The 18,210-nt window shown below is 44.5% G+C and overlaps 1 protein-coding gene across 1 annotated transcript in view; it reads left to right on the top strand.

The window, feature by feature from the left end:
• The window catches only part of RANBP17 (RAN binding protein 17), a 306,660-nt gene that overhangs the window by 271,230 nt on the left and 17,220 nt on the right, over nt 1-18,210 (top strand). The window contains exon 26 of the mRNA XM_015413703.1: nt 14,466-14,564. Coding sequence (XP_015269189.1) covers nt 14,466-14,564 — 99 coding nt within the window. The remainder of the gene's footprint in view (nt 1-14,465; nt 14,565-18,210) is intronic.

Genomic DNA, 18,210 nt, shown 5'->3' with positions numbered 1-18,210 from the left:
CGCGCCTCTCGCGCGCCGCAGAGAGAGAGAGAGGGGCAGGCGGGCAGAGACCCTCGATCCCTGCCGCCTTTCTTTTCTCTCTCACCGGGAGGGGGGGCTCAGCTGCCGCGGGGCCGGAGGGCGCAACCCCCCCAGCGCTTCCCGCCTCTGCTTGCTCGCCCGGTTAGGACGGTGGCAGGGGGCTTTGGGGGGCGGGGCGCAGTTTGGCGCCCCTGAGGGCCGGCGCGCCCTAGGCGAGCGCCTAGTTCGCCTAGCGGGGGAGCCAGCCCTGGCACCAGCACCGGTTGTAAGACAATATCCAAACTGAGGGATAAAAGGTGCTTCAGCAGTGGCTTATGGGGAGGTAAGTTGGGGGGGAATGTTTAGCTCCATTCACCAGTTAACACCCCTTTAATGTTAAAATTGGGTTTCCCATCTTATGGGTGGCTGGAGCAGATGAATAAACAATAGCTGTGGCTGCCACTCTTTTATCTAGTTGAGCCCCAAGTCAGTTATACGCAGTACTTCCACAGTGCTGGTCTTTGACAGTATTGATCTCAGCAGATTGGAAATTCGCAAATGAAACTGAAAGTGCTTCCATTGGCATTTTGCAAGGACAGGTTTCTCTTTTCCACTCGGGCACCTGCTTCCAGTCTTCCCCGTTTCTCTTTGCATTTACTTTCAACCCAAATATAGACATCTGCTTTTATTGTCAGCAGTTTGGAAGGCAGCCTGCCAGTTGCCTAAAGTTCCCAGTGATAAAATATGAGAGATGGTGTATTAGCTTTTAATCAGACCGAGGAGAAGTCCTTGCATTATGCTGTCATGACATAAAGTAACGGAGAGCTGTCACTAATTCTGAACTCTTATTCTAAATGTATTTCCGCCTGAGACAACATAGGCCAAAGTTCCTTACACTTTGGTACAACAAGCCTTCCTAAGTCAGGGTAAAGAATAATATTCAAGCATCTCTGAAGATAGTTAAAACTGATCTTATTCGTTGAAACGGATCCAACCAGCTTTTCCTATAGGGGGAAAAGGAAGGTTGGGAGTCCTTTGTTCATATACAAAAGATGCAGGATGGACGGGGAATGTAGTAAGGAAGGGAACTGGGTGAGATTGAGTGAAAAAGCTGGTGGGATCCAACCCAGTATGTTGTGTCTGATGCTTTCACCCAACTCTGAACTGAGCTTTTCTGAACAGCTTGATCCAAGACACTGCCACCCCCACAGAACGTGCAGCATATGCTCTTTCTATATAATATTTATGAATCTGAGGTGTGACTAATTGAAACCTTTAGGAGCGCTATCTGAAAACTCATCCGCTAGCACGGTCGCTCCCAAGGACTGGAACAGGCAGGGTTTACAGTGCAATTCTAAGCAGAGTTATACCTGGTGTTGCCAGCCTCCAGGGGGGGCCTGGAGATTTCCCACTATTGCAGTTGATCTCTGCAAAGAATTATCGGACCATCCCAACTAGGTGTTCCTATCCGCCGTGTGACCCTCAATTTAAAACAAAACAAAACAGTAAAGTAGTTTGGTAACATTAAACTGAAATAATTGTACTGTAATTGTAATATAAAATATAAGATTAACAGACTGCAAGAGAAGCACCATCTGAATTCTGTTTATTTGGCCGTAGTGTGGAGGGAATTGCTGGGTTTTGGCTTTGCAGATTTCACTGCTAGCTATAATTTGACAGTATTGTAGCGTTTCAGCTTGTTTTACTAGAGAAACGAGAGGGATTTCTTTTCTCCAGGACCAAGGACCCTATTAGCCATTTGAGAGTGAAGACTCAAATCATCGGTTTCTGCATCAGCCTCCTGTGACAAGGATGTGCAGCAGTAGAATGTTTCTTTTCCTTCAAGCTTTTCCCCCTGCTTGCTCATTGTTTGCAAGTGAGGCTCTTTCAGCAGCAGTACTGAATTCATAGAATTGTAGAGTTGGAAGGGACCTCCAGGGTCATCTAGTCCAACCCCCTGCACAATGCAGGAAATTCACAAATACCCCCCCCCACACACACACACACCCAGTGACCCCTGCTCCATGCCCAGAACAGTGCAAGGTTTTCTGGCCTGATCGCCGTGTCCTTGGTACCCTGCTACGGCCCAAGCAGTGAAAAGTGCCTCTGCAAGAACTGCCAGAATCAGAGACGGCTTCAGCCTATCTCCCAGGGCAAACCGCTCGCTCAGCGTAATGGTTCGAGTGTCAGACTAGCATCTGGGAGACCGGGGTTCAAATCCCCCATCAGCCATGAGGCTCACCAGGTGACTTTGGGCTCATCACACACTCTCACGGTGTAATCAGCTTCATGGTTTCTTTGTGACGCAATTGTGGGAGAAAGGGAATCTCTCTTTTCTGTTTGCTGTATGGCACCCTGAGCTCCTCCAAAGAAGGGTGGAATTAAAATGTGCATCTAGATGAGAAAAGCTGTTCCCGGGAAATTTTTTGCTCATTCTGTCTGCCCAGAGTATTAAGAGGGGCTTTTTGACAGGACTGAATTTACAGCGGACCAGGGATTCTCCAGGCTAACTGTCTACGTATAAATGAGGATGCGGTAGAAGAGCCACATTCCACAGCTTGGAGGAGTCACACTATGACAACTTTTGCAGTAGCAACCTTTAAATTCTTCCATGTTTTCCTGTGAACCGAAGTTTGTTGCGGGATGAGGGTTTGCTGCTTATAACTCCGGTTGCAAAAAACAGTAAAGACAATAATAATTATTATATAGTGTCCCTTAGCATCAGCTTTCTGTCTGTGTAAAGTAAAGGTAAAGGTTCCCTTGCTCGAAAGCCAGTCGAGTCCGACTCTAGGGTTGCGGTGCTCATCTCCGTTTCAAAGCCAAAGAGCCAGCGCTGTCCGAAGACGTTTCCGTGGTCACGTGGCCGGCATGACTAAACACCAAGGCGCACAGAACGCTGTTACCTTCCCACCGAAGTGGTACCTATTTATCTACTTGCAATTTCTTGCTTTCGAACTGCTAGGTTGGCAGGAGCTGGAACTAGAGACAGGAGCTCACTCCGTCATGCGGTACACTCGGGTCTCGAACTGCTGAACTACTGACCTTCCACAGCCTGCAGTTCAGCGTCTTAACCACTTGAGCCACCGCAGCTCCTTCTGTCTGTGTGCCTCCCTACAAATTACATGGGAGGAGTTCAAGGCATTGAGGTGGTTCTCCCATCCTCTGCTTTAACCTCACAGCTGCCTTGTAAGATAGGCAAGGCTACAAGAAGGGCCAGCGAGTCACAAACACCCAGAGAGTGTAACATGGTTGTGTGGGTTTTTGAACCCAAATCCTACACTCTAAGCGCTATAACACACTAGTTCACTCCTCCTTCTGGCTATGGGTCATATGGTTACTTTCACTGATGATAAGAGTCTGAGTTTTGCACCATGTACGGATTTCTTTACTGGTGCCCCATAAAACAGCAGTGGTGGTTTTTCTTAATTTTTCCAAATCTTTTGGGGAGGTGATTCACAACCCCTTTATGCAATTTCATGTTTTATCTATATGCCTGAGTACCACTTTGTCTTCCACATTTCCTCATGAGGGGGGAAAATCTGCTTGCCCTTGACAGTGTACTTTTGATGTTGAAGCTTCAAGTAATTTGGGGGTGATTTCCTTGTTCCAAGTGATTTGCAGGGCTAGGATTATCGTTTTCATTTAGCGAAACATGTTGTTTGACTCATTCCTGGGCAGTTATTACAGTCTGGCTTGCAGTGGGTGTCAGTTCCCTGGGGACTCAGCTCTCTGCTCCTCATTGGCCTTGAAGAAGTAATTGAATGGTTTTCCACATTTGCTCTGGGTTTGATAATATGGTGGGGATTTTTTAAAAAACGGCTGTGGGTTACATCTTTCATGGTAACATTTTATAAATAGTAGCACTCTAATGTACTCGGATGCCATCTGGTTTTGAGGTTTGGGACACTAGTTTTGGAGGGCCTGTTTTCTAACAGGGTCAGATCCAAAGCTTTTTTTCTATTTCTGACTCTTCCACCAGCAGAAGGGAATGTTCTACCTGTCTCCTCCTACTGCAGTCACTGAACTCCCCTAAATGCTGCTCCTGGGGGACAAGGGACCCTTGGGAACAGCATAAGAGGGTGAGGTGGAGATCTGCAATGAATTGGCAAATACTGCCCCACTGCCCAATGGTAGAAAATGACTTTTGGATGAAGCCCAGGGGGTGGAACCTACCTCTATCATCTCACGCCACTGAGCAAAGTTTGACACCTTCCTCCAGCCTAAGGAACCTTGTTACAGACTAAGGACATTTGCCTTCTAGAGGAATGGAGCCCCACCCCGACACATTAAATCCCTGGTCAGACCTTGTGCTCACCAGTAGCATTTCTATTTTGTTGGGATGAAGGTTCAGTTTATTAGATATTCCAAAACTGCCTCCTGGCACCAGTTCAGGGTTTCTGCAACCGCCCTGGGCTCATCCAGAAGCATGGCGTGGAGCTTGAGTGTCATCCGCAAATTGGTGACAACCAAGGCCAGAGCTCAAGATGACCTCAGCTAGTAGTTTCATGAAGATGTTAAAGAGCATAAAGGAAGGTGGCTCAACAGGCCAAGAGCTGAGTAGCAGTCCCCCAGTACAAATTTCTGAAACCTACCTGCAAGATAAGATCAGAACCAATCCTACCTCCAAATTGTGGAGTCTTGTGAGCAAAAACTCTACTTTGTGATCTACTGGCATTAAATTTGTGAGCAAGCGATTTGGCTACTGCATACATTAGTTTGTACTGAAGCCATCCTTCCTGAGCTAAGACAAAAATGTGTGAGCTGGAGGCTAAAAACATGTGAGCTAGCTCACGCTAACTCAGCTTAGAGGGAACACTGATCAGAAACACTGCAAAACTGTGCCTCCCAATCCCAGCCTGGAAAGGCGGTCTGAAGGATAGCTGGTGGACCTCCTGATGGCACTGGTATTTCTGGCCACTGTGTGATGCAGAGTGTTGGACTGGATGGGCCTTTGGCCTGATCCAACATTGGCATCTCTTATGTTCTTATGATTGGTGGGCCTGAAAACCGCTGAGAGGTCCAGAAGCGTCAACAGAGTTGCACTCCATCTGTCCATCTCTTTGAACATGTCATCCACCAGTGTTAGCAATCAGACCACTCGTCCTACTGAGGGGCAGTTTAATAACTAAAAGAAGAAGAAGAGATTGGATTTATACCCTGCCCTTCACTTGGAGTCCCAGAGTGGCTTACAAACTCCTTTCCCTTCCCCTCCCTACAATAGACACCCTGTGAGGTAGGTGGGGCTGAGAGAGCTCTTTCAAGAACTGCCCTTTCAAGGACAGCTCTTGTCAGAACTATGGCTTGCCCAAGGTCATCCAGCAACTGCAAGTGGAGGAGTGGGGGAATCAAACCCGGTTCTCCCAGATTAGAGTCTGTGCACTTAACCACTACACCAAGCCAGAAACACCCCTTTTTACATCACCTCAGTACCATAGGTGCAGGACACTGCTTGGGCAAAAGGTGAACAAAATGGATGTCAGTCAGGGAAAAGCAGTTTAAACACACGAGTCAGAGCAGCTGGCTGGCTACTGCCCCCTCCATGCCCTGGAGAGATGCATGACTCAAAATGGTAGGTCACCCAGGACATATTGATACACTCAGACTAATCCCTGCAGCACCTCAGCCTGACTTCCCCTTCAACCATTACCCTTGACTAAGCAGCGATTAATCAACACTTAAATCTGTTCACCTTCCCCAGTACTCTTCCGGTGCTTTTGGGACCGTCAAGTCTCTCCCACACATTTGTCTACCTCCAGTAGAACCATCAAATCATTGTTTTCTGTGTCAGCCTTTCTTAGGGTACATTTTGCCCTAAAACTATGCCACCCTGCAATGCTCCCTCTAAGCTATGGAGTCTTGTGAGCAAAAATTCTACTTTGTGAGCTACTGGCATTAAAGTTGTGAGCAAGCAATTTGGCTACTGCATAAATCAGTTTGCTCTGGAGCCATGCTCCCTGAACTAAGACAAAAATGGGTGAGCCGGAGGCTAAAAAATTGTGAGGTAGCTCACACTAACTCAGCTTAGAGGGAACACTGCCACCCTGCTACCCAGCAGTGTGTGCGTGAGTCCTTGGTTCCCTCCACACCCACCCACTGGCATGTGGGTTCTCCTCTCTCTTGCTTCCCAAAATGCTGGACATTTCCTTCTTCTACTTCCTGCTTCCGCGAACCTCTTCAGGATCAGTAAATATCACCCTTCCCTAAACAGCTTTCCCCTTTCCTACCTGCTTTTCTTAGTTAGCTCTTGTATGTGTTCATTGTGTATGTGTAGACCCTTGTTTTTATTCTGTTTTTCATTTTCATTTAATAAAAACCTTATTGGTTGAACAACTGCCTAGTTATTTCTGAGAGTTCTCAGATGGACAATCCTTGTGTACAAAGGTGTCCTGGTCCCACTTGCCCCTCCTCTCGCACAATCTCCAAGCTAATTCACCCAAATTAAGTGGAGATTGCCTCTTCGGGTAACACCAGGGCAACCAAGGCATGATTCTGCCTCTATTTTCATTCATCATATTTATTTCTTCATTGGCTCTGGATGAGCACTATGCAACTATACATACCTTGTTTGTTCTGAAGATTTTTTTTAAAAAGCAGAAGTTTTCAAATTGTTCAGGGTGTGGGGAAATGACTAACATCACTGGGAATAATGGGTAGATGCCTATGGTGTGATCTGAACTACATTCCAAGTGTAAATTGTAAAATGGATATAATATAGGGGTTCTTGCTTTTCCCCAATCACCAAAATAATTAAGATATATTAACCCCACACCTGAATCTCAAGGGATGACTAGACTGCTTGCATCAAGTACCCCAATAGCAATGCATTTATTGTTTGGTGTAGTGGTTAAGGTGTAGTGGTTGAGTGGCAGACTGTAATCCGGAGAACTGGGTTTGATTCCCCACTCCTCCACGGGCAGCCAGTTTGGTGACCTTGGGTCAGTCTCAGTTCTCTCAGAGCTGTTCTCTAACAAGCAGTTCTCTCAGAGTTCTCTCAGCCCCACCTACCTCACAGGGTGTCTGTTGTGTGGAAAGGGGAAGGAGATTGTAAGCCACTATGAGACTCTGAGTGAAGAGCAGGGTATAAATTCAATTACTACTACTCTTCTTCTTCATCATCGTCATCATCATCAGTAACTGTTGTAACTCAGCCAGTTGTGAGATCAGAAGACATAGAGATCTCGTCTATTCCACTTAGCTCAGTCAGACTTTCTATTAAATCTGGAAGTTTGTTAACATCTGATATAACATTCACAGCAAAAATCATTCCAGCTCTGTCTTTATATTTCTTCAGTCTGTTAATATGCACTGTTGAAGGTTTCATTTTGGAATCAGGCTCACGAATAGCATAATGTCCATGTTGCAACTTCTCTACTATTTGAAAAGGTCCATCCACTTCACTTCTAGTTTACCAGCATGATCTGGTCTCAAAAGTAATACTTTATCACCAGGAAAAAAATTCTCTAGGCTTGCTTTTAAGATCATAATACACCTTCTGTTTGACCTTGGCTTGCTCTTTAATAATGTTAGCAATTTCTCTGATCTCTTTAAGAGTCTGCTTCAAGCTTAGAAAATACTCTACAACATTCTGTGAACAATCTTTGCCTAGGACAACTTCCCAATTTGCTTTAAGAATGTCCAGAGAACCCCTCACTTGTTGTCCAAAAACTAACTCGTTAGGAGACAGACCACCTAAAGTCTCTTGTGAGCTGTTGCAATATGCATCAAGAAGCATGGGCAACTTCTTATCCCATTCTTTAGGCTGCTACATGGCATTTGCCATCAGCATTTTCCCCAAAATGGCATGAAATCTCTCAATTGCTCCATGAGATTCTGGATGAAAAGCGACTGAAAATCTTTGTTCAGTTCCCTCCAATTCACATAACTTCTTAGTCAAAGTCCCACCAGTTCACATAATTTCATAGTAAGATTTCTTAGCAAAATTGGAACCTCTGTCAAAATCTGAGCTGGATACCCAAAAATTGGTGCAAAATCTTGAATAGCTCTGGCCACATTCTGTGCAGAAACACTGCTTAATGGAAAAGCAAATGGATACTTGCTGGCTACACAGATTAACAACAAAATTAATTGCTTCCCTATACTAGAATGTGAAAATGGGCCTAGCATATCCATCTGAATTTTTTCAAAAGGTTTCTATATCACTGGGAGTGGTCGGAGTGGCACTTTAACCACATCTGTATTATGACCAATTTTCTGACATGTGTCATGTGAAGTGACCACAGTTTTATTCACATTAGGCCAATAAAAACACTGGGCCAGTGTGCGTTCACATCCCAAATGACCTGACAATATACTATCATGAACTAAATGCAATATCTCTTCCCTATACTTTTGAGGAACAACTAACTGTTGCTCTGGCTGCAACTCTTCACTCCTGCCTTTCGGTTGACACTGTCTATATGAAAAAAAAATAATCCCAAATAAATCTTACAGTTGATTTTTGCATTAACTCCAGAGGTTTTGAAGCAGCTTCTCTACATGCTTCTAAAAGTTGGACAGCTTAATTGAGCAGAATGAAAATCTTCATCTGTTTTGAGCTGAATAGTCGTCTGTGGCTGGTCTGTAAAACTTCTGTCTGGTCAATTCCACTCTCAGCAGAGACAAACAAATCAGACTCTTTAAGCTTTCTGTTGACTCCTGGTTGTAATAGACAAAACCTGGGCAGTTCTATTAATGCTCCCTCTAAGCTGTAGATTCTTGTGAGCAAAAAATTCTACTTTGTGAGTTAGTGGCATTAAAGTTGTGAGCAAGCGATTTGGCTATTGCATAAAGTAGCTTGCTCTGGAGCTCTCCTTCCTGAGCTAGGACAAAAACGTGAGCTGGAGGCTAAAAAACTGTGAGCTAGCTCACACAAACTCAGCTTAGAGGGAACACTGAGTTCTATACATTGTCAGCCCCAGTGATGAAATGTGGATATTCACACTTATGTACTAGGACTGGAATTGTCCCCTCCCAGTTCTTATATTTTAAAGGCATATGTCCAATAGGTTTAGGTTCTATCTTTGCATCATAAGCACAAATTTGAACTAATCCTTGAACAATAATGGGATACTTTTTTAACAAAACTTCAGACATACTTGAAATATCTGCCCCAGAGTCTTTTTGTGCTGGAATTTTAACACCACCTGATAATTCAACAAAGTCCTCCCTCATTTTGTTCACCCACTGCTCTTGCTGAGTAGGTTTTAAGGTCCTTGATCAGTAAAGATGAAATTGCTTCAACTCTCCCTTGCATAACGAAATTCTGTGGTTCTGCAGCTGCATGCTGATCTCTTGCTTGAATTTGCTCTGGATCAGGCCACTTAACTTTTTTTCGGGTTGTGCCTTCTTTACAATCTGTATCTGCAGTACCTCACTGCTGCTTTATCCAAACAGGACACTGTTTCTTAAGATGATCCTTTGACCCACAAGTAAAACAAGCATGGGAGGGGGTAGATAAAATCAAAGGCTTCTTTTCTGGCAGTGGAAACTGCGCTGGCTTCAGGCTGGAATGGGGAGAAGCAACACTGGGACTGTTCTCAAACTTAATAGAAGCCCTTCCGGACTTGTTTCCTAAGGGCTTTCACAACAATGATTTCTTAGTTTCTCACATGGACCCTTCTTCTCAGCATCTAATTCATCTGCTAAAGTGCCAATGTCTCTGAATGATAAATTACCCCTGGCCTTAATTAAAGGACACAAGTCTTCTGGTAAAATCTGAAACAGCTGTTCTTTGACCATCATCTGACACAGTTCAGCATGAGAAAAGGCTTGGCTAGCTTCAAGCCAGTCTGAAAAAGTTCTGATCAATCTGGCTATTAAAGCAGAATAGCTTTCTCTGGGTTTTTATAAATGACCTGGAGGAAGACATAGAGGGGATGCTTATCAAATTTGCAGATGACACGAAGCTAGGTGGGATTGCTAATTCTGAAGAAAACAGAGTCAGGATTCAAAATGATCTAGATAGGCTGGAACACTAGGCTGAGACAAATAAAATGAATTTCAATAGAGATAAGTGCAAAGTCCTACACAGGTACAAAAAATCAAAGGCACAGATATAGAATGGGAGGGACTTGGCTTGACAGCAGCATATGTGAAAGGGATCTAGGTGTTCTGGTTGATCACAAGCTAAACATGAGCCTGCAGTGCGATGTGGCTGTGAAGAAAGCTAATGCAATCTTAGGATGCATTAACAGAAGCATTGTGTCCAGATCAAGGGAGGTGGTAGTTCCGCTCTATTCTGCTATGGTCAGGCCTCACCTGGAGTACTGTGTCTAGTTTTGGGCACCACATTTTAGGAAGGATGTTGACAAGCTGGAGCGTGTCCAGAAGAGGGCAACCAGGATGGTGAGAGGGTTTGAATCCAAGTCTTATGAGGAAAGGCTGAAAGAGTTGGGTATGTTTAGCCTGGGAAAGAGAAGGCTTAGAGGGGACATGATTGCAGTCTTCAAGTATTTGAAGGGCTGTCATTTAGAAGTTGGAGCCGATCTATTCTCTCTTGCTCCAGATTGCAAGACTAGATCTAATGGGTGAAAATTACAAGGGAGTATGAAAAACTAAGAAATAAACCGTTAAAAAAAGAAAGAAAGAAAGAAATTACAAGGGAGTCGTTAGTGGCTAAATATCAGGAGAAACTTCCTAACTGTAAGAGTGGTTGAGCAGTGGAACAGTCTGCCTCAGGAGGTGGTGGATGCTCCTTCACTGGACGTTTTCAAGTGGAGGCTGGACGACCATCTTTTGGGTATGTTGTAGGTATGTAAGGCTGTCTTTTGGCCATGCTCCTGCAGAGTCTGGGGCCTGCCTACCTAAGGGACCGCCTTTCTCCATATGTTCCCCCAAGGGCACTACGATCGGGAATGCAAAACCGTCTGCCCCCCCCCCGGGCCTAGGGATGCTAGGTTAGCAGTAACTAGGACCAGGGCGTTCTCCCTGGTGGCGCCAACGCTGTGGAATGAGCTCCCTCAGGAGATCAGAGCTCTACGGGACCTCCAGCAGTTCCGTAGAGCAGTTAAAACGGAGCTGTTCCGTCGAGCGTTTCAATAAGAACTGACTATGCCGGTGGTGTCGCACTAGCACTTTATCATAGGATGTATTAGCTGGGATGTTATGGTACTGTATTTATATGTGTAATTGTCAGTTTTAACTGTATGTTGGTTTTAAATGGTTTGTAAACGCCCTGAGGGCGGGGTAGAAATTTAATGAATAAATAAAAAGAGTGCAGGGGGTTGGACTAGATGACCTGCAAGGTCCCTTCCAATTCTAACATTGTATGATTCTTCCTGAATTTTCTACACAATTGTTCAGCGGTCAAGCCATATCCTTGCTTAGCCAACTGTTTAAAGAAGCCAGGCCCCCAGGTTCTGGCCATTTTTATTCCAAAAGCTGAGCATTGTGCTGTTTGGGGTGTTACTGTTGGGGGGGGGTTCCTCGCCTTCATTGCCCTCTCCCCTTCCCGTAGGCATTGTGGCCGCAAGCCATAATCATTACATTGGTCTACAATTAGTTCAGCTTGAAGAGAATTTAACTCTGCACACAGACAAGATCTTAAAACAAGCCTGTAATGTAGGGTTGAATGGTCCCTACCTTTTGTCAGCGGGGGGGGGGGGAGAAGCTCCTCTCCCAGGATCTTCTGGCACGCATGCCATGATGATGTCACCCAGAAGTGATGTCATCGTGCTAGGCACATCGCCAGTGGGATGCTCTAGCATTCAGCTAGAAAACATCAAGTTTTCATGCCAAATGCCAGAGCGCCCCCCCCCCCCAGGTGATGTGCCCAGCGCAATGATGTCACTTCCAGGTGACATCATCGCTCCGGGCATGTTGGCCCAATCCAGGTGCTTTGGGGGCAGGGTTCCCCCCACTGCCTGGATCCAGGCTGGCAGATCAAGGGCACCTAAACTGTGGAAAACCCCGCCCCCCCCCCGGGGGGGATCTGGCAACCCTACTGTAATATCTCTTAGGCACCTTGTTATCAAAGCATGCTCTTTCAAAGATGACAAAAAAGGCATTCACATCCTTACCAGCCTAGAAAACAGGAAAGTCCTTTTTATCCCTCTTGTGGCAAGTTGTTTCTTTGTCTCTAGCACGCATAATTTCTATGCTTTGAAGGGTGGCAAACTCCATCATAACAGCCTGCCATCCTTGCTCAGGAGAACCAACTTCAGGCATCTCCTTTTTGGTTTTCCAACACACTGTAGGCTCTGTAGAACCCTCCAGAAACTGTCTTGCAGTTGGACTGCTCCTTGGTATTTCAACACAGGCTCAAGGCCTTTCTGCCACACCCATTCTGGTCTCAAACTGCTGCACTCCTGGAATTCCAAAAAAAGAACTAGGAACCACAGAATCCTCTGCCTTCGTCAGCACTTCATTTTTTCCATTGCTCTCATCGGAGCTGTCAGATTCACTGCCATAAAGCTCAGCATCTACCATCCAGGGAACTTGGCCTGGTTCACTCACACTGCCATAGCCATCCTTTGAGAGCCTTTGCATGGCTACTTGCCCCATTTCCAACTCCAACATGACTTGTATCTCTGCAGGAACATTGCTCACAACTGCACCACCTGCCTGTTCAGTTGCTGTCTCTTGCCTGAATTAAATATCCTGTCTACAACAACAAATCTGTGCCTGGACACTTGGCAAGTACTGATTTTAAAAATCTGGTTACTAGAACGCAATAAATCTCTTGAACACTGCTGTAATGGTTATTGGGGTTCAATAGATCCCCTATCTGCTGCCACCATGTGATGTGCACCCCTTTAAGACCCTCTACCCAAACCAGGGACAAGAGGCTTGCAGGAGTATGCTATGAGCAAAACCTTGCTTCCTCACGGAATATCACCAGCTCCAGAGCAGGAGTTCCCTGTAGTATACTGTGAGACCCTGGCTACACCAGTACTATGAGTTCTTTTTCAGGATCCAGGGTACACACCAAACAACCACTGTCTTCTTAAAACAAAGAAGAAAAAGTATGAAAAGGACAAAAAAAGTAAAAAATATAAGTATCAGTACAGGTTCAAGTTTCCGAGGCACACAAGAAATAAAAACATCTAAGTAGCCTAAACTGTACTTCTTCCTAGTTACAGGAGAAGGCTCATCTTACAAGCATAAAAATAAGTCTTACAAAAGCAAGATCAATAAGACCTTCTTCCATTCATTCAAAGCTGGTCGAAAACTGGAACAGATGACCTGCAAAGAAGCATGCTTTAGCAACACAAGGAGTGCAGAGTGACACCCTTCCTTCACATTAAGCGTGTTTAACCTGGTCTTCGCAAGCCTACTATACAGTTACCTTGAGATAAGCAAGATAATGACTTAATGGACTTCACTAGGGGTGTGCAAAAAAAAATCGAGCTTTTTTCAGATTTGGGTTTATTGGACCCAAAAAATATTGGTATTCCAAAATATTTCTGAATACCAATATTGGTTTTTTATTGAGATTTGGGTAAGTATTAAAAAGTATTAGAGATTTGGGTAAGTATTCAGGAAACCTGAATTTATTCAGTTCCACTATACCCTATGGGGAACATCCCCATAGGGTATGATGGAGAAGGGATTTAAAGTTTAAATGCTTGCTGAGTTCAGCATGACTCGGTGAGTGAACTCAGAAGGCATTTAAAGAGACTGTGGTCTTTTTAAATGCCTTCTGGCTGCGCCCAAATAAAAGCCGAATAATATCAGATTTTATTCGGGCACAGCTATTTCAGTAGTCAAATTCAGATCTCTGATAAATACCCCATAAGTACTGATAAGGTATTTTTTTGGTACTTATTCAGCTCGGTATATACCAAGTCTTCACTTGGCCATTCAGCAGATCTACTACCCTCTGCAAAATGCTTTCCCCACCTCCTTTCACACATCCATGGTCAAATTGCTTCAAATGACCATTAGGGATTTTCTCTTGACAGTGGGCACCTGGATGGCACATCCTTCCATTAAACATTTTAAGAGTACTGTTAACCCTTGTGTCACAAACATTAACAGGCTGGGAAACAATTCAGGCCTGAGCATAACAGGACATTACAATGGCTCCAAGGCATAATCGTTTGTTAGAATTCATTTGCAAAGCAGAGGCTGGTATAATCATAACTTTGTTTATATCACCATAGGTTACAATAAAGGAGGAGGGTATGGTGTGCTGTATGAAAGTCTCCAGGCAAAGCAAGTTCTCACAACTATCTGGCTGTGCTTGTGTTTTAACTTTTATGTCTGTTTTCATTTTTGTACCAGAAGCTGCAGGTAGTTGCACTATTTGGAAGTCAAAAGAAATGACAAGGGTGGGATATCTGTATGTCAGAGATGCATTTGCTTTAGAATAAGTTACGTTGTTAGAATGTTGGTGCTATATTGAGGGTAGCTTCCATAATACCTTGCAGAAAGAGTTTTTTGCCTGTTTTGGAGTAGTGTTTAGTACCAAATACACAGCAAAATATATTAGTATTGGGCTTTCAGACTTTTTCTTTTTCTTTCAGATGATGTCAATCCTTATGAATACCATAATTTTTGAGGACTGCCGAAACCAGTGGTCTGTGTCAAGACCTCTCTTAGGCCTCATACTCCTCAATGAGAAAGTAAGTACTCTGGGATAATAATTTCCAGCCAGATTGAAAGTGGGCATGATTTCTTTGCGCTATTATGATTGGATCCTAATAGATAAGTAGCCCGGGTTAGCCAGGTCTCAGAAGCGAAGCAGGATCAGCCCTAGTTAGTACTTGGATGGGAGACTGCCAAGGAAGTCTGGGGTCACTACACAGAGTCAGGCAATGGCAAAACCACCTCTGAACGTCTCTTGCCTTGAAAACTTGATAGAACTTTCCACTACTGGAAAGAAGCTTTAGTATGTGGTTCATGAGGGTAACTGGGCTCCAGGGAACAGGAGAAAAGGCCTCTCTTGTCCAAATCTTTGCTAGGACAAACCTTCCACCTTTGCATGGAAGGACAGGTGCTCCCCATATCCCCAAAGCATTTCCAAAGCACCTCTCTACTCTAGCCTTGGTCAACCATGACGGCAGCAGTCTTGCTTTAGGATGGTCCCCCCTAAACACAGTGGCCCAGTTCAGAAATTGTATTGAGCCATTGTTTAAATAACTGTGGTTAGTCTGCTTGTCTCTGAACGTATCGCCCCACTGTGAGTGTGAGTGTGTGTGTGTGTGTGCGTGTGTGTAAAATGCCATGAAGTTGCAGCCAAATTATGGCACCCCTGTAAGGTTTTCAAAGGCAAGAGACTAACAGAGGTGGTTTGCCATTGCCTGCCTCTTACATAGTGACCCTGGACTGTGAGTGGTCTCCCGTCCAAATATTAAGCAGGGCCAGCCTTGCTTAGCTTCTGAGATCTGACCAGATCAGGCTAGCCTGGTTAGCTAGGGTCCTTCAAACAAGGCTCTGAAGCCAGGACCAAAAGCTGATTTATTAACCACCGTTAGTTTTAACTATTGTTTCACGTGGTGTTCAAAAGCAGAAAATCCTGGCTTGCTCTCAAGCGATGCCCTCCCTATAGAGAGAATGGGTTTTGCGCCAGTATTTTATTCATTCTCCCCTATCTAGCAGGTGTATCTTGGGATCTGGGGCACAGCCACCACATGTGCCTAGAGCCGGCATCTCCTCTTACACATTTCCAACAGCAGTACTTCTTTTTTTAACCATTAATTCGATTCGGTCTCCAAGGAGGATGGTTTATAAGATTTTAAACTGAACGTCTTTGAAGCTGATACCATAATGAAAAGTGATCTAAGTTTTGTTGTTCTTACCATCTCCTACATTTCAAAAAAAGGGTCATCCCTCCATTTCCACTGGCATTAGCTGTGCAAAAGAGGTCCTTGAATTACATGGAATGCATCTAGTACAATTCCTACAGGCTTGCTGGCTGCCCGTACTACTTTAGGAACCACTCACCTTCTAGCTTTCAGCAGTGGAGAGCAGAAGTGTTCTTGGCTGCAATTACGAGGAGACAGGAAGCAGGGTGGAGTACATTTCCTTGCTAGTTGCCTCATGAAAAATATCCCCGTGTCCTTGAGGCAACACTTCTTTATGAGCAGGTGAGGAAGAAGTTGTGAAGCACACACCCTGTCCTCCTTCCAAACCGAACAGGGTTCTCCTCTGGCCTGATCCTGTCTATCACATGAATCTCTTGAATTGACCCCTGACTTATTTCATAATTTGAAAGACATCTTCTCAAACAAAGAGCACTGTGGATTTAACGACAATGCCAGCGTGTTCAAAGTCTTTTCGGTTCCCTGATGAAATGAGAACTGTCTAACTGCAGAATCAACCCACTCCAGTTTTTCTCTCTGCAAACACCATTGAGAGCCTATGCCTTTAAAAGAGTGAGCATATAAAGGCCTTGTCTTCTTTTAAAGGAATGGGGTTTTTCTACAAAATTTAGAGAGTTCCTGTAATGCTGTGTGTATAAACATGGAAACGCATATCCTTGACTGAATGTCATTATATTTCCAAATTTGAATATAGAGTTTCGCAGGGATTTCTAGCATTCCAGTACATGGTCAATGTGGTATGTCAGCAGCAGTGTTTGAGTTTGAGTTAGTGTGAGCTAACTCACAGTTTTTTAGCCTCTCACTTACACATTTTTGTCTTTGCTCAGGAAGGAGGGCTCCAGAGCAAACTAATTTATTCAGTAGCCAAATCGCTCGCTCACAACTTTAACGCCCGTAGCTCACCAAGTAGAATTTTTGCTCACAAGACTCCACAGCTTAGAGGGAGCATTGGTCAGCAGCCCCAGAGCATTCTACCAAGTGTAATTCCACAATGAACGCTCCTCCTGGGAAGCACAGCACAGAGATTTGTTTTCTTAACTGGGTGATTGGTTTTTGGCCAGAAATACTCAAGGTAGAAATGCTGCAGTAGTCTTCTAGGTTCAATTTTGGATGCAGAAGATGTAGTTCCTCTAACGCAGATGGGTATAATGGGCGTTGCTTGTGTCTGAATCTATCCAATTTAGTTTCCTTTGGGAACAAAAATTATTGGTTGCTGGAACGTCCAACTCTTGCAACAGCAAGCCAAACGGGGGTGGAGCGTGATAGATGCAATTGGATGCACATCACGTTACTTAAGCTTGAACAGTTGTGTACAAAGGGCTGCAAAGGGAGATTGTCCCAAGTGGCTGCCGAGGACAGGTGGGCAAACTTGTCATTTCACTGCTAGTGTTTGCAGCCCTTGCCATATTTTATTTATGCAGTGGTTTGATTTATTATAGTCCGCCTTCCTCGATGAGGCTCGAGGTAGGAGCTAAATACTGTGCCGTTAGTACCGCAAATGAAAATTGTGATGTCACAAACCCCAACACTCTACTGCAGTATGCATTGGCTTGCTCGATTTTCAATTTTTTTTAAAAAAGTTTCATATATGAAAAGTTGTTTGGAAAACCAAGGATATTCAAGACAACTCTGTTGGCTTTCAATGGAATATCCAAGGGCGAGATACATAAAGCTTCCGGAAGTTTTAAGCCATGGGGTGGGGGAATTGCAAGGGAATTGAAATATATGCAGGACTTTCCTTGTTTAACCAAACCTGAACTACTGTTCCTACTTTAAAAGGATAAAAAGGAATCACTTGGTAAATGATCACATAAAATAGTACTATTTGGCATATAGAAGAAATGCTTATTTTTTTCTATAAGCAAAGAGAGTGAGATGCAGACTGCACCCTTGCCACTTCAGCACATGCATCTTAGTTTTTGCCATGGGAAGGGTACGGTGTGGAGTTGAAAAACAGAAACCACATTTAGTAGTGAACACAAGAAAAGGTTATTTGGAGGGGAGCAGCCTTGTACCGTCACAAAAGGACTAGCAGCAGCCTTCATCTGGATAGCCCAGGCAAGCCCGATCTCATCAGATCTCAGAAGCTAAGCAGGGCCAACCCTGGCAAATATTTGGATGGGAGATCTCCAAAGAATACCAGGGCCAGGTGGCAGAGGCAGGTTATCAAGCCACCTCTCTGAATTTCCTCTGTGCCCCAGTAGGAGTCGCCAGAGGTCGCCACGTGACTTCCAGGCACAGACACACACCCACACCCCACACACACACTCAATGCAGATATACCAAAAACAAGCAAAAGGACCAGCGGCGTATTTGGGTAGTGATTTAAGCTTAACATTGAAAACACTCGCTTCTTGAGTAGTATCTTATAGGAAACTAATGGCGGACAAGATCAGTCCCATTTAAGCAATCACCACATCTTTGAAAATATGCTTTGTGTGTATGC

The sequence above is a fragment of the Gekko japonicus genome, unplaced genomic scaffold (genome assembly GCF_001447785.1).
Source record: "Gekko japonicus isolate JY-2015 unplaced genomic scaffold, Gekko_japonicus_V1.1 scaffold552, whole genome shotgun sequence".
Lineage (NCBI taxonomy): Eukaryota > Metazoa > Chordata > Lepidosauria > Squamata > Gekkonidae > Gekko > Gekko japonicus.
This window is presented reverse-complemented; position numbering and strand designations above follow the sequence as displayed.